The sequence below is a fragment of the Triticum urartu genome, unplaced genomic scaffold, assembly GCF_003073215.2.
Source record: "Triticum urartu cultivar G1812 unplaced genomic scaffold, Tu2.1 TuUngrouped_contig_586, whole genome shotgun sequence".
Taxonomy (NCBI): domain Eukaryota; kingdom Viridiplantae; phylum Streptophyta; class Magnoliopsida; order Poales; family Poaceae; genus Triticum; species Triticum urartu.
The window spans coordinates 36740-52063 of NW_024116569.1; the positions used below are offsets into that span (position 1 = coordinate 36740).

Below are 15324 nucleotides of genomic sequence, written 5' to 3' on the forward strand. Positions count from 1 at the left end.
GTAATCCTAATGCTTAGTATAGGATGCTAGTTTATCATCAGTGGCCCTACATTCTTGTCCGTCTGCCATGCTATACTATCGGGCCGTGATCACTCGGGAGGTGATCACGGGTATAGACTATATACTTTATACATGATACATGTGATGACTAAAAGACGGGTCGGCTCGTAGGAGTACCCGCAAGTGGATCTTTGTGGCGAAGCGACAGGGTAGGTTGAGACCACCTAGGAGAGAGGTGGGCCTGGCCCTGGTCGGCGTTCACGGTTATTTCAAGATAACACGTTTAACGAGATCTTGGTATTTGATCTGAGTCTGGCTACTGGCCTATACGCACTAACCATCTACGCGGGGATAGTTATGGGCACTCGACGTCGTGGTATCAGCCGAAGCCTTCGTGACGTCAACGACTGAGCGGCGTGCACCGGATTGGACTGGAACGCCTGCTAGGCTAGGTCTGCTTCTGGCCGCGTTCGCAACGTGCAGGTGTGCAAAGGGCGATGGGCCCAGAACCCTGCACCATAGGATTTAGACCGGCGTGCTGACCTCTCTGTTGTGCCTAGGTAGGGTTGCGACGTGTTGATCTTCCGAGGCCGGGCATGACCCAGGAAAGTGTGTCCGGCCAAATGGGATCGAGCGTGTTGGGTTATGTGGTGCACCCCTGCAGGGAAGTTTAATCTATTCGAATAGCCGTGATCTTCGGTAACAGGACGACTTGGAGTTGTACCTTGACCTTATGACAACTAGAACTGGATACTTAATAAAACACACCCTTCCAAGTGCCAGATACAACTGGTGGTCGCTCTCTCACAGGGCGACGAGGGGAGGATCATCGGTTAGGGTTATGCTATGCGATGCTACTTGGTGAACTTACCATTTACTCTCTTCTCCTGCTGCAAGATGGAGGTTACCAGAAGCGTAGTCTTCGAAAGGACTAGCTATCCCCCTCTTATTCCGGCATTCTGCAGTTCAGTCCACATATGATAGCCTTATTCCAGTTGATACCAATGCATGCATATGTAGTGTAGCTCCTTGCTTGCGAGTACTTTGGATGAGTACTCACGGTTGCTTTCTCCCTCTTTTCCCCCTTTCCCTTCTACCTGGTTGTCGCAACCATATGTTGGAGCCCAGGAGCCAGACGCCACCGTCGACGACGACTACTACTACTCGGGAGGTGCCTACTACTACGTGAAGCCCGCTGACGATGACCATGAGTAGTTTAGGAGGATCCTAGGCAGGAGGCCTGCGCCTCTTTCGATCTGTATCCCAGTTTGTGCTAGCCATCTTATGGCTACTTGTTTAACTTATGTCTGTACTCAGATATTGTTGCTTCCGCTGACTCATCTATGATCGAGCTCTTGTATTCGAGCCCTCGAGGCCCCTGGCTTGTAATATGATGCTTGTATGACTTATTTTATTTGTAGAGTTGTGTTGTGATATCTTCCCGTGAGTCCCTGATCTTGATCGTACACGTTTGCGTGTATGATTAGTGTACGATTGAATCGGGGGCGTCACAAAGGTACAAGCTTGAGAGACTAGAGGATCAAAAAAATACTTATTGGAAGCAGCGAGCGAAGGCTCATTGGTTGCATTATGGAGATCAAAACACTAGCTTCTTCCATTTTTGTGCCTCAGAGAGGCGAAGGGTAAACTTGATCAAATCTCTCAACAACGACGAGGGCGGTGTGGTGGAGGGGGGAGCTGAGAACCTTTATCACTAACTACTACAAGCAGCTTTTCTCTTCTTGTGCAGGAACTAGAGAGGCTGAGCTCCGTGACAAGGTCTCCCCGATTGTTACTACTGAGATGAATGTCTTCCTTAAGAGACCTTTCACCTTTGAAGAAAAAAATTGGCTCTTAATTAGATGGCATGCGGTCTTTTATAAGCACTTTTGGGATCTGTAGGGGACGTGGTGCAGGGCGAAATTCGGTTCTGAACGGTGGCCAAATTCCAGCGGGCTAGAACCAGACGGTCATTGTTTTGATCCCCAAAGTCAAGAATCCAACCCGGCTTAAGGAGTTGCGGCCGATCAGCCTTTGCAATATGGTGTTTAAGATTGTCACAAAGGTGATTGCTTGTCGGATGAAGGAGGTGCTTGATGTGGTCATTTCTCCTAGCCAGAGTGGCTTCGTCTCTGGACGGCTGATTACCGGTAATATTCTGATCGCTTATGGGACCACCCATTTCGTGCGCCAGAGGAAGGAAGGTAGAGATGGGCTTGCAGCTGTCAAGCTTGATATGAGTAAGGCTTTTGACCGTGTTGAGTGGTCTTTCTTGGAGAAGATAATGCTGAAGCTGGGTTTCTCTCATAGATGGTTGCAGCTGGTGATGCGTTGTGTTACCACGGTCACGTACAAGGTAAAGGTGAACAAGAATCTGACTGAGGTGGTGGTGCCTCAGTGTGGCCTGAGGCAGGGGTGTCCTCTATCACCTTAACTTTTCATCTTGTGCTGAGGGACTCTCGGCTCTCTTTCACCGGGCCGAGGAGGATGGATCCTTTCAGGGAGTTCAGGTTTATCCTACGGCTCCCAAGATAAACCACCTCTTCTTCGCCGATGACTCCTTGATCTTTATGAAGGCGAATGAGCCAAGTGCTCGAAGGATCCAAGAGATCCTTGCCCTCTACGAGGATGCGTCTGGCCAAATGATAAACAAGGAAAAGTCCGTTGTTATGTTCAACAAGGGAACTTCTCAGCGAGCAAAAAGGAATTTCCAGAGGATTTACAAATTCGGGACAAAGCCTTCAATGAAAGATATCTTGTCTGCCAATTTTCTTGGGTAGATCAAAAGCCAAGGCCTTTGAGTATCTTAAAGAGAGAATCTAGAAGTTGATCCGAGGGTGGAAGGAGAAATTCTTGTCTAGAGCAGGGAAGGAGATCTTGGTTAAAGCCATGGCCCAGACGATCCCCATCTATGCCATGTCCTGCTTTGACATCACGAAATCTTTCTGCGATGAAATTAGCTCAATGGTCTGTCGCTATTGGTGGAATAATCAAGATGAGGAGCGGCATCACTGGCTGAGCTGGCAATGTCATACAAAGCTAAAAACTGAGGATGGCCTTGGCCTTCGTGATCTCCACATCTTTAACCTGGCCATGTTGGCTAGACAAGGTTGGAGACTACTACAAGACCCTGAGTCTCTATTTGGGAGGGTGCTGCGGGCTAAATATTTTCCTGACGGGAAGCTTCTGGACGATGTTCCCGCCCCTGGCATATAGTACACTTGGCGCAGCATCCTAAAAGGGGTGGACTTATTAAAGGAAGTGATTATGTGGAGGGTGGGGGATGGGACTAACATCAAGGTGTGGGAAGATCCCTGGATTCCCGAGGGCGATACAAGGAGGCCTAGATCTTTCCCAGGGCGCTCCCCAATCACTCTTGTAGCAGATTTGCTCAATACAAACACCAGGGGCTAGGATGAGGCGATGGTCTGTGATCTCTTTCAGGAGGAAGAAGCAAAGGCCATTCTCCCCATTAGCATCTGCGAAGGGATGGAGGATAATTTTGCTTGGCACTTTGATCAACGTGGCATCTTCTCTGTCAAATCTTCTTATAAGATTGGTGTTATGCTGCGCGATAGAAGGCTGGGAAGAGATGCTGCTCTAAGGAAAATTCTGCTAACATCACTGCCAAATTTGATTGGAAGCATGTCTGGTCCCTGAAGGCCACCGGCAAGGTAAAGATGTTTGTGTGGCGCCTTGCCCACAATAGTCTGACTAACCGCATGAAAATTCAAAAGCTGGGCGTGGACGTGGATGCTAGATGCCATGTTTGCCATAGGTTAAATGAAGATGGAGGCCACACCTTCCTGAAGTGCAAGAAAGCTAAAGAATGCTGGAACATTTTGGCTTTGGGAGAGACCCGAGAAAAGCTCATGCTCTGCAATTCAGCCCACTCCATGCTTCAGGAGCTGTGGAGGTGTGATGAAGACACGCAGTTGGAGGTCGTGACCTTTATGTGGGAATGGTGGAATGTTCGCAACAAGGCCAATGCTGGTGAGGCGGCTCCAGAGCCTCAAGCGGTTTGTCACCGGGTGGAGAAGTTGCTAATTGAGTCCCTGGGCTTGCGAAAACTAAACAAGCTTCCTAAGCCACCGGACATTCACAGATGGAGCAAGCCCCCAATGCATCATGTGAAGGTTAACTTCGACGGTGCCTTTGATGAAAATACATGTGCAGGGGGTTGGGGCTATGTGGTCCGTGATAAGGCTGGCGAATTTATCGTTGCTGGTGCGGGCAAGTCTGTGAACCTGAAATGTGATTTGTAATCTGAATCTGTAGCCTGCCTTGCTGCCATTGGTGGCGCGATCAGGATTGGGGCAAATCGAATCATCTTCGAGTCTGATTACTCAACCCTTATGCATGCTTTGAAGAGCAACGAATATGACATGGCAACCATTGGTGTGTTGGTGAAGGAAGCTAGAAGCCTATACATTCTAAACTTTGATTTCTATACTTTTTCTTTCGGCCGACGCACTTGTAACTCTGTAGTACATGAGCTTGCCAAGATGGATGTTCATTGTCTGATGACTCCTTCTGGGAGGCCTCTGCCCCCAATTGTATTGTAAAACTGTTAGCCAGTGACATTGTTGTGCTTGAAGTTTAATGGAATTTTCATTTTCCCGTCAAAAAAAGTTAATCATAATTTCGACGGATGACGAGTGTCCAAGTGAACTCAGCACCACTCCACCAGCATCAGTCAAAATTATGATTACAGCATACTTGGCCTCTTTTGGTTCATAGGATAGGATTATCATAGGAATAAGAATGTTGTAGGAAATGAGATGACATGTATCTCAAATCCTATGAGTAGGAATAGAAAACAAGATGTCATTTGGTTGACAACAAAAGAATTTTTTCATTGAGTCTAGGCTCTTTTTTATTTTCCTATGAAATGTGAAGGATAGGAACCAATCCTATGTAGGAATAGGAATTCATTCCTATGAACCAAAGGGCTCTAAAGGAAAAAATTCTATAAGAATCCTATCATATAGAATTTCTATGAAATTGCTGTAAATCAAAAGAGGCCTTAGTTGATATCTGGGTGGACAATCAGAATAATATTAATAAAGTAGGCATGGCATGAGCATACACACACATGTAGTGTAGGGATACAAATTCCTCGTACTACTAGGTCTCAGCGACCGCACCGCGACCAGCGGCACAACAACAACTAGTGGTAGTAGTAGCGAAGCAGTATATCATCGTGGCTGGCTGACTCAGACGTCGCGGTCGCGCTTGCACTCTGGCGCCATGGCGGCGTAGCGGTCGTGGTCGGTGCAGTAGTTGTAGATGGTGTGCTCCTTCCTGACCCAGGCGAGGCGGCGGTACTGCGCGGCGTCCAGGTCCTGGAACTCGGGCTGGTCCCACCAGCGGGCGCCCTGGGTGGCGCAGAACTTGGCCTCCGCGGACGCCTCGCAGCCGTCGACGTGGAAGCCCCGGTAGGAGGCAACGAAGGGCGCCTTGGACCAGTCCGTCTTCTCCCGCCCGCCCCGGGTCGCCCAGTCGTCCGCGTTCCACAGGCTGGAGTAGAGCTTCATGGGCTGGTCGAACGGGTACCGCACCCCGAGGTCCTTGCTGTTCTTGAACACCCGGATCGGCGTGTCGTCCACGAAGAACCTGCATGCATGCCCAATGCCCAATGTCACGTCACAACCTCCCTTTTCCTATTAATAATTTCGATTCATTTCTTTTTCTTCTTTTGCGAGGAAAATATTATTATTAGTAGCGGCGTGGCAATGAGAGAGACAGCGCGTCAGACATCGTGTCCGGTGCTTAACTTTGCAGAAATTCTGCATGGACGGTGCAGTGAACTGTAGGACTGCACGCGCCACCCCATGAGCCTGCCTAGTACTCTGGCCTCTGGGGCATAATTGCCTTGCCTGGAGCAGCGGGCCCAGGGCAGACCGACCTCTACCTTTGGTAGGAGTATTCATGTTGCTGTTCAGGACATGCACGCGCCCCGCATCCATTGCACATGCGCGGCCATCTTAGCCCTTAGGCCAACTCCACCGTGAGACCCCAAATGGATGTCTGTTTTATTCTGTTTTTGTTTCTTTAGTAAAGATTTGGAGTTCTGTTTTTGTTTCTTTAGTAAAGATTTGGAGTCGTGTCCGGGTTTATCCTGGGATGCGGTGGCCGTGCGCCCACCGCGCGAACGCATCCTTTTGCTCCATCCTGTCCGCGTCTATTTTAAAAAGAAAGACGTTTCAAATGCCAAGCCCCAGTTCACAACCCCAGTTCATCACGCCGGCAACAAAGCCAGCGGCCTACACAACCATCACCGACAACACAGCCAGTGGCCGGCAACACAGCCAGCCTCCAAAATGAATAGTTGTCCTCGCTGGCAACACAGCCAGCGGCCTGCAACACAGCCGGCCTCCAAAGTGAATGTTTTTTCGCCGGCACACTGCCAGCGGCCTAGCGGGCGGGCGGCACCCATGCCAGCCTTCAAAAAGAACGGCCACGCCGATCGGACGACCTAGTTCAGGTCTTCATGCCACGAATCACCATGGTCGTAGTCAGCACGGTCGTCGGCCTCCTCATCGGGCACGTACTGGGCGCGGCCATCCTGACTTTGGGTCTCCTCGGGGTCGTAGGCACGGTCATGCCCACCCTGAAAGATCACGTCCTCCATGTACTGGTTGTAGAAGGGGTCGTCCACCGTCGGCGTTGAGATTGGCATTCCGTCAAACAACACGCGGGGGGCCGACATGGTGCCCGTGAACGGTGCACGCGCCTGCTTTATTTGCATCTCGACAGACGACCGCCCGTCGCTGCTGGACCCAGACGTGATGTTGAGGTCGATGACGGCCGCGGTGCGTGGTGTGGACGGCGCGAATAAGCCCACGTCCGGCGACGCCAAGAAACGGGTCTGGCCGTCATGCCTGGGCGGAGGAAAGCCGGGTGACATGGGCGCGGCGCGCGACGTCGGCGACTGGCAGTGCGTAGGCCGGGCGACCAACGAGCCTGTGCTCGCCGGGCCGACGGCCGCTGCATGAAACCCCGCCGGACGGCCCATGCCAAGCATGAGGATAGCGTGCGCTTTGTTGACGAGGTCCTCCTTCTCGTCGGCAGCGGCCTTGCGCCGCGCGGCCTCCAGCTCCTCGCGCTGGGCGGCGAACTTGGCCGCGGCGGCATTGATCTTGACGGCCGCTCTCCATTCCCAGGCCGCCGGAACTCGGCGGGGCGTCGGCCATGGACGGGGGAGAGAGGGGGCGGCGGGAAAGACGTGGGAGGGTTTGAGGGAAATGGCGCCAAATGAGCGTGGGGGGTTGGTTTCTCCCACCGACAGGCGGGCCAGGGGAGGACAAGCGCGCGCATCCCGCCCGTCCGCGTGCTGTCCGTTTCACCACAAAACCGGCGCAACTTTGGGCCGGGATGGGTCGAAAGCGGACACGAAGCGGACAAAAGTCTGTTTGCACCCGCGCGCTGGGCCGTCTCGTTTGTCCCTTTTATCCCAAACGGACGGGGGCGGATAGAATAGGATCGCGCGGTGGAATTGGCCTTAGGTGCTATGCTGCTTGTTTACGGATATTATGCATGTTGCATGAGCAGTACTATAGATTTTAAAATATCATGTATTATGGGACGGAGGGTATTTGTCTAGGCCTCCTTTGATTTGTAGGATTTTTATAAGAACTTTATAGGATAGTGTTTTTTAGGAAAAAAATTAGAGCCCTTTAGTTTGTTTATAGGAATGGGATCCTATTTCTATGAAGGAATTCTTCTTATTCTCTATATTTTATAGGAAAATAAACATTAGCCTAGACTTAATGGAAAAAATTCTGTAAAATAAATCAAAGGACATCTTCTTTCCTAGGTTTGTAGGATACTTATAGGAATTTTATAGGATAGTGTTTTTTGGAAAAAATTCTTTTAGAGCCTTTTGATTTGTTTGTACGAATGGAATCCTATTTCTATGGAGGAATTCTTCATATTTTTCATATTTCATAGAAAAATAAACATTAACCTAGACTCAATGGAAAAAATCTTATGAAATGAATCAAAGAACATCTTTTTTCCTATTCTTATTCATAAGATTTGAGATGCATGTCATCTCATTTACTATGACTTTTCTATTCCTATGATTTTCCTCCAAGAAGGAAGTATAAGTTATATGCTTATAAAATAAACTGTATTATCGTAAATGTTTTTGGATACGAATAAAATAGCATTACATAAGTTACTCCTTCTATTCCGAGTTACTTGTCATAGGTATGGATATATCTAGATGTATTTTACTTCTAGATACATCCATTTCTGCGACGAGTAATTTGAAATGAAGGGAGTACATTTTATGTGGTTTAAGTTAGACAAAAAAATTGATTAACCTTACACGCGAAATCTTGTAGATTCGTTAACTAATCAGTTTCAAACATCATCAACTAACTAAAGATCGTCTTCTCATTTGTCACCAATAAGGGGGAAAATAACTTTTTTTTAAAGAAAGGGGGAAAATAACTTAGTAAGCAGGAATACGAAAGGGGGATGGAAGAGCTACGCGATCATGTAGAGGTTCCAGAGGACGGAGTAGGAGTGGTAGTCCTTGGTTGGGTCGAACCAGAGGTAGATCCTCTGCTCCCGGTCGCCCTTGCCGCCGGAGAACACGTTGGTCTGCAGGATGTACGGCTGCCCCGTCCTGTTCCCCAAGAACTCGAAGTCGATCTCGTCGTGCTCCGAGTTCTGCGACGACAGCTGCAATAGCAAATGCAATCCAGAAGCAAACCATCACTTACATTACATCTTAAGCATACTCCTGCACTGCACAAGGGCGAGAATGCGAGATGGAGATGAACGTGAGGCGTACGTAGAAGGCGGTGACGGTGCCGGCGGAGTCGCCGCCGACGAGCTTGATGTGCATGCTGAAGTGGCCGAAGAGGTAGGAGCCCCGGGTCTGGAAGCCCGTGCCGGTGGTCTTGTCCAGGGACAGCTGCACCTCCCGCCCGCCGTTCACGTAGTGGATGTGGTCCTGCGCCCACGTCGGCACGTAGTTCTTGTCGAACGGCACGTCCACCGGCTTCCGGGGCGGCGCTGCCGCCACGCCGCGCAGCAGCACCGCCGCCACCACGGCGAGGAGGGCCCCCGCGGTCGCCTTCATTTCGCCGGCCGGCCTCTCTTCCTCCTTCTCTGTTACTTCTTGGCTTGGCTGGTTGGTACTACAAACAATGGGCGAGTGGTGGATGCGAAGACGAAGAAGCCTGTGTGTATTTATAGCTAGTGTGAGCTCACTGTACGTAGGTTCTTGGAGTACATTATTGGTTGCTTGGCGAAATAAAAATAATCTGTTTTGACGTGGCACTAAATGAACATGATGGATCGAGCGATGGCAATCGAGTGATGAGTGAGCCAGCTGCATCCAGTGCATGGGGACGCTGTGGAGTGAGGTGCTTGCGAGGTGCAATGCTTGTCTTGTGCGTGTCAGGTTGGCCCAGTGCGAGCAAATCAAGCATTGCTGATTGATCCACGGATCATGCACACCTCGCAACTTGCTGCCATTGCCACTGATTTATTTGCCATCGGATCGGAGTACAGTACGATTTCTTGTTTTGATTATAAGTATATATATGTTGAATCGAGGCAATATCAGAATTTCATTCGACGGACCAGCCTTTTCGTCTTTTGCAGCATTTGCTGTTTCTTCTACTCTATAGAAGGCTCATTTCTGCATCAGATTTTGAGGAGTTGTTTCAGATGAGTTATTTTGTGAACCTGTTTTTACACGAGTTTTTGAGAGGTTGATGATGCCGCGAAGGGCCGGCCCCAGCTTTGATCCGTTCTTGTGCAGGTCAGGTCTCACACACAGCACAGTGGCTGGCAGGAATCAATGCAGGTCACATGGCTGTGCATGTTGCAGACTCGCATCACAATCAGGAGCCCGAATCTCCAAATCCAACGCCACGCGTGCCGCGGTCGGGTCGTGCTGGACCCAGCCGGAGCAACGCTACCGACACGGGCCCGCTCCTTTCCGGTGGAGTCGAGGTACTGCAGCTAGATCCATGGGCTCATCCTGTGATTAGATTAGGGTAAGCAGCTGGACTCCATTTCAATGGATTGATTGAAAGCAATGCACCGCCGGTGAAAACACTTCTATCATTCAGTCAGTCTATGATGCTCCTTCTCCCCGCTAAAATCTTTCTGTGGCAGATTTTATCCAGTACTAGTATTATAAAGCTAGTATGTAGTACTCCCTCGGGGACTACACCCAGTGGGTGCACTTAGCGTGCCCCCACTCGTCCAAGAATTGGCAAACACACCCAGTAGGTGTACAAACTTAAAGATCTTTGGAAAAGAGATTCTTCAAAGGACATATCAAAACAGACCAAGTGTTGAAGTCGACTGACCTGGACATTGCTCTGAAGAGCCGAGCTTGCGTCATAAGCCGCCTGGCAAGCCTCCCGAGCCACTTTTACCTGTTCCATCATGATTCCAGCCTGGCGTACAGCCTCCTTCGCAGCAGCCGCTTGGTCCTCAGGGACGGGGTACGCAGCAAAAAGCGAAGACGGACCCACAGTCGACGCTGAAGGCCGCACACTCGTCAGAGGAACAGCGAAAGTCACGGAAGCCCGAGTGAGTTCGCCATTGCCCCGAACTACGGCCTCAGGCGCCGGAGTGGATTGCGGAGTCTTGCCAGCCAACGCCTTCTTCTTCCTCTTCACCCTCAGTGGTTCGTTGTCGTCGTCGTCCGGGAGGTCAATAACATGAGGAGGAGCTGCAAGGAAAACATTCAATCGACCAGAGTCGCAATAAAGTTTCAGTCGACTCGAAAGCAGGACGTCAGTGATCGTACCGGGGTTGGAGGTGACAGCGTCCTCCGTCTCTTGGTCGTCGTTCCTGGCGGAGACCTCAGAAGTTGCACCACTGCAAATCTCGAAAGTTAGTCAGTTGGCCCAGTGAATTGACCAAGGATCCGTCCACAGTCGACAAAGGAAAGAAAGTGTTATTGTTACCCAGAAATGGTGGGAACAGCTATCTTCATCTTGGGCAAGGCCTTGCGCGGCTTGGATGGCGTCGTTCGTGGGTGCTTGGGAGCCTTCCCGGTCGGCGGAGGAGAAGAAGTCCGAGGGCGTTTGACGACTGCCCAATAGGAGCAGTCGCCTTGCCACGTTCCTGCGCTGGATCGTGGGCGAGCTTGGACCGCCCCTCCGGGCGAGAGGGTTCATCCTCCTCCTCCTCTTCGCTGGAGAAGATGTCGTCGCCTTCCTCCCCCTCACCGTCGGACTCCCACTTGACCTGGTCATCCCCGCTCTCGCCTCCGCTCCCCTCGCCTTCCTCAGTCGACCCTTGCGCCCCGCTGGGCGTCGAGTACATCTCAGTGGTCGCCTGGAAGACAACAGACAGAACGAAAGTCAATCGACTTACCCAAAGAAGACCAATACAGAAGGTCAGATATCCGACACAAAGACATACCTGATCCACTTCATATGAGTTGTCGAGTGGAATTACCCTTCTGGCTCCTCGGGGGTTGTCTTTGTTCCCCGTGATGCTTGACAGCCACCCCTCCAGCATCTCGTCGGTGACTTCCTCCGGGTGGATCCAAGTGGTGTCGTCAAGGCCAGAATACAGCCACATCGGGTGGTCTCGCGCCTGGAGCGGTTGGATGCGCCTCTGGAGAAAGACCTCTAACAGGTCCATCCCGGTCACCCCCTCACGGACAAGCTCAACCACTCGACCCGCCAATACCTTAACTTGGGCCCTTTCCTCTGGCTTGAATTTCAGAGAGACAGGCTTCTCGGCTCGGTCGAGGGAAAAAGGAGGAAGACCAGTCGACTGTCCGGGGGTCGCCTGGTCCTGGCAGTAGAACCAGGTCGACTGCCAGCCGCGGACCGACTCCGGGAAGGTGATAGAGGGGAAACAGCTCTTCCCCCTCATCTGGATCGCCAGGCCCCCGCACAGCTGGATCACTTGCGTCTTCTCATCACTCGACTTGGCCTTTTTAACCGACTGAGAGCGGCAAGTAAAAATATGCTTGAAAAGCCCCCAATGCGGACGGCAATCCAAGAAGGCCTCGCACATGGAAATGAACGCGGCAAGATAGACTATGGAGTTGGGGGTAAAGTGATGGAGCTGCGCTCCGAAGAAATTCAAGAAGCTCCGGAAGAATGGATGGGGAGGCAGAGAAAACCCTCGGTCGATGTGGGTGGCGAGGAGCACGCACTCACCGTCGCGGGGTTGAGGTTCGATCTCCCCCTCCGGGAGACGCGCAGCCTCATGGGGAATGGCTCCTCCCTCGACCATGTCGTCGAGATCTTCCTGCCGGAGCACCGATGGCATCCAGTCGCCCTGAATCCAACCCTTGGGCAGGGCGGTCCGGGAGGAAGATCCGCCTCGTGCAGACCTCTTTCCTTTCCCCGCCGCCGCCGCCTTCTTCGCGTGCTCCAAAGCAGTGGTCTTGCCCTTCACCATCATCGCCGGCGAGGTCTCACACGGGCTAATGGTGCTAGGGTACGGCCGAAGGTCACGGGAGGGCTGGCGAAAGGAGAGAGGAAGAAGGAAGAAGAAGAGAAGCGCACGGCTTGGAAGCCCCGAGCCGGCAACTTATAAGGGGCCGCTCCCGAGTGGCTGACTGGTAGGCCCAGGCAGTCCAGTCAAATCCCGCAACAGACGCGCGCGCAGTACGTGGCGAAAAAGGCGACGCGAGGATCGAGGAGTTTCCGCTTTATCACTTCCGATTACTGCGGCTGCTCCCGTCCCGCGCGCTTCCCGAAATCCGAATCCCGTGAGATCCACGGGCCGCAGAACCACTTGCCAAAAACAGAGTATCCCGCTCGCACCAACACTCGGCATGTCACAAGCAAAGATGTTCACTCGACGAAGGGCCTGGAATGGATCAAGGCGACTGAAAGAGGTTGATGACATCATCCGTGACAACTGACCCTAAACGAGGCACTCGTACGGCCCCAAAGAGCCAGTCGGAAAGGATCCCCAACTCTTTCCCCACTCTAACCTCGATCCATTCGGGGGCTAATGATGAGGCTATGTACCTAGGGTAGGGGCACGGACCCGTCCAAAGAGCCCTACCCAAGGACATCCCTTGAGGAAATCACCTATCAATCGACTTGAAGGTACCCCACTCGACAGGTTCAAGACACTCGACCAAGAAGCTACCACTCGACCATGAAGTTAATCACTCGACTGCCAGGAGACCTACAGTCACTCCGTAGGCAAACAGTCAGCTGTTAAGTAGTCTTCATGGTCATTATAGCACTTTATTAGAGGCGTTACCAGTAACGCCCAATCTTAAATGTACCTTAAACCCTACATTACTGAGGGCAGGAGGAGACCGGCGAACTCTATATAAGCCACCCCCCTCCTCGGTAGGAAGGGTTCGCACCCCTGTAATCCATGAACGCATAATCCAGTCGACCGCCTCCGGGCTCCGAGACGTAGGGCTATTACTTCCTCCGAGAAGGGCCTGAACTCGTAAACCTCGCGTGTAACAACTTCCCAATAGCTAGGATCTAGCCTCTCCATACTCACCCCCTTACATCACTGTCAGAGTTAGAACCACGACAGTACCTGGCCCTTAGAATAGTGGAACACAAGGAGTCAGGGTTATCAAGGACCTTGACGGTAGGGTTGCATGCCCTATCGTCAAAACACGCCTAAGTATTGAACACAGTGCATGCTCGTGTCTATCGCCAAGCACCTTGGCGGTAGGATTATGCAGGTTACCCCCGGCCCGTTTGGCGATAGAGATGTTTCCTACCGCCAAAGTCTCTGGCGGTAGGCTGTTAGACCCTACTGCCATGGACTCTGGCGGTAGCAAAAGGGTCAGATCTTGAAAAAAAATCAACTTAGGGTCAGATCTCGGATAGGTTTCGGAAAAGGGTCAAAACACGAAATTTTGCCACACCAGGCATGTCCAGGATGAGGAAGAGCAACTACGGACACGTGCGTGCGCCTCATTGGAACCATGGAGAACCGGGCTCATTTGCGACTTTGTGCATCTCCAACGACAATCTGTAAAAAAATCACCCACATCCGTCCGTAAATAAGGGGACCAGCATGCGGACATGGATGCGGGAGGCAGCCATTCAACACTAATCACATAAATATTCACAACAACTTAAACTAACCGGACGAAATTCGTGCCAACCAAGAAGCCAAAAAAAACCTAAACCCTATACCGGACGAACCACCTCGTACGCGTGACTACCCTGCCCTGTCGTCGGCGGAACAGCGCCTAAGGGCCACGACAACCTTGCCCGGCGGTTGCCTGCCACTCGCGGAGGAGCCGCTCCGCCTCCTGCTGCGTCGTGTGGAAGGCAGTCGCAGCCACTGCCGACGTGGCCTACGGAGCCCTGGCGGTGGCCTTGCTGCGGCCGTCTTTCGGCGACCACTTCTCACCGATCTTGGCGAGCTCGCCGTCAAGGCGGCGGCGGCGCTTGACGGCCGTTTCCGCGGTGGTGACGGAGCGATCGAGTGTCCACGCGGCGGAGAGGTCGGGGTCCTTGCGGACCCAGTCTGGCAACACGTCGCTCTTGGCGAACGTGGAGCGGCGACTAGCATTGCACTAGTCGTACCGCTCCTGCTGCCGAGCCGCGCGCTCCGCCTCAGTGACGACGGACCTCGAGCCCGAGGGACCGCCGAGGTAGTGGAGGAGGCGGTCGTGCGCCTTCTTTATCATGAGCAGTAGCTCCTTGCTGCTTCTTGAGCTTGCGTTGGTTTTTCCTTGAAGAGGAAAGGGTGATGCAGCAAAGTAGAGATAAGTATTTCCCTCGGTTAGAGAACCAAGGTATCAATATAGTAGGAGACAATGCACAAATCACCAATACCTGCACAAACAATCAAACAACTTGCACCCAACGTGATAAAGGGGTTGTCAATCCCTTCATGGTCACTACCAAAAATGAGATCTGGTAGAGATAGATAAAACTAAACAGAAGACAAAGTAAATATTTTTGGGTTTTTGGTTTATAGATCGAAAAGTAAAAGATTCCAAAATAGTAGATCGGAAATTTGTATGATGAAAATTAGACCCGGGGGGTCATAGGTTACACTAGAGGCTTCTCTCATGATAGCAAATAATACGGTGGGTGAACAAATTACTGTCGAACAATTGATATAAAAGCGCAAAGTTATGACAATATCTAAGTCAATGATTATGAAATATAGGCATCATGTTCGTGCCAAGTACATCGACTCTTGCGTGCATCTACTACTATTACTCCACATATCGACCGACTCCTGGCTGCATCTAGAGTATTAAGTTCATGAAGAACAGAGTAACGCATTAAATAAGATGACATGATGTAGAGGAATAAACTCAAGAAATATGATGTAAACCCTATCTTTTTATCCTTGATGGGAATAATACAATATATG

General features: G+C 51.3%; 1 protein-coding gene across 1 annotated transcript; it reads right to left on the minus strand.

The window, feature by feature from the left end:
• Positions 1 to 5030: 5030 nt before the first annotated feature.
• On the minus strand, positions 5031 to 9184 carry LOC125529801 (probable xyloglucan endotransglucosylase/hydrolase). The gene is made up of 3 exons (XM_048694214.1): positions 8807 to 9184; positions 8501 to 8694; positions 5031 to 5616 (listed from the first exon to the last, which is right to left on the minus strand). The coding sequence occupies exons 1-3, from the start codon at positions 9095 to 9097 to the stop codon at positions 5217 to 5219; spliced, it is 885 nt and encodes a 294-aa protein (XP_048550171.1). The 5' UTR covers positions 9098 to 9184; the 3' UTR covers positions 5031 to 5216.
• Positions 9185 to 15324: the final 6140 nt, after the last annotated feature.

Bases quoted from the DNA above. Each gene is read 5' to 3' on its own strand.
- LOC125529801 (XM_048694214.1), bottom strand. From the start codon at position 9,097: ATGAAGGCGACCGCGGGGGCCCTCCTCGCCGTGGTGGCGGCGGTGCTG. The intron at 8,695-8,806 runs GTACGCCTCACG...TTGCTATTGCAG, and splicing joins GCACCGTCACCGCCTTCTAC to CTGTCGTCGCAGAACTCGGA. The intron at 5,617-8,500 runs GTAGCTCTTCCA...GCATGCATGCAG, and splicing joins TGGAACCTCTACATGATCGC to GTTCTTCGTGGACGACACGC.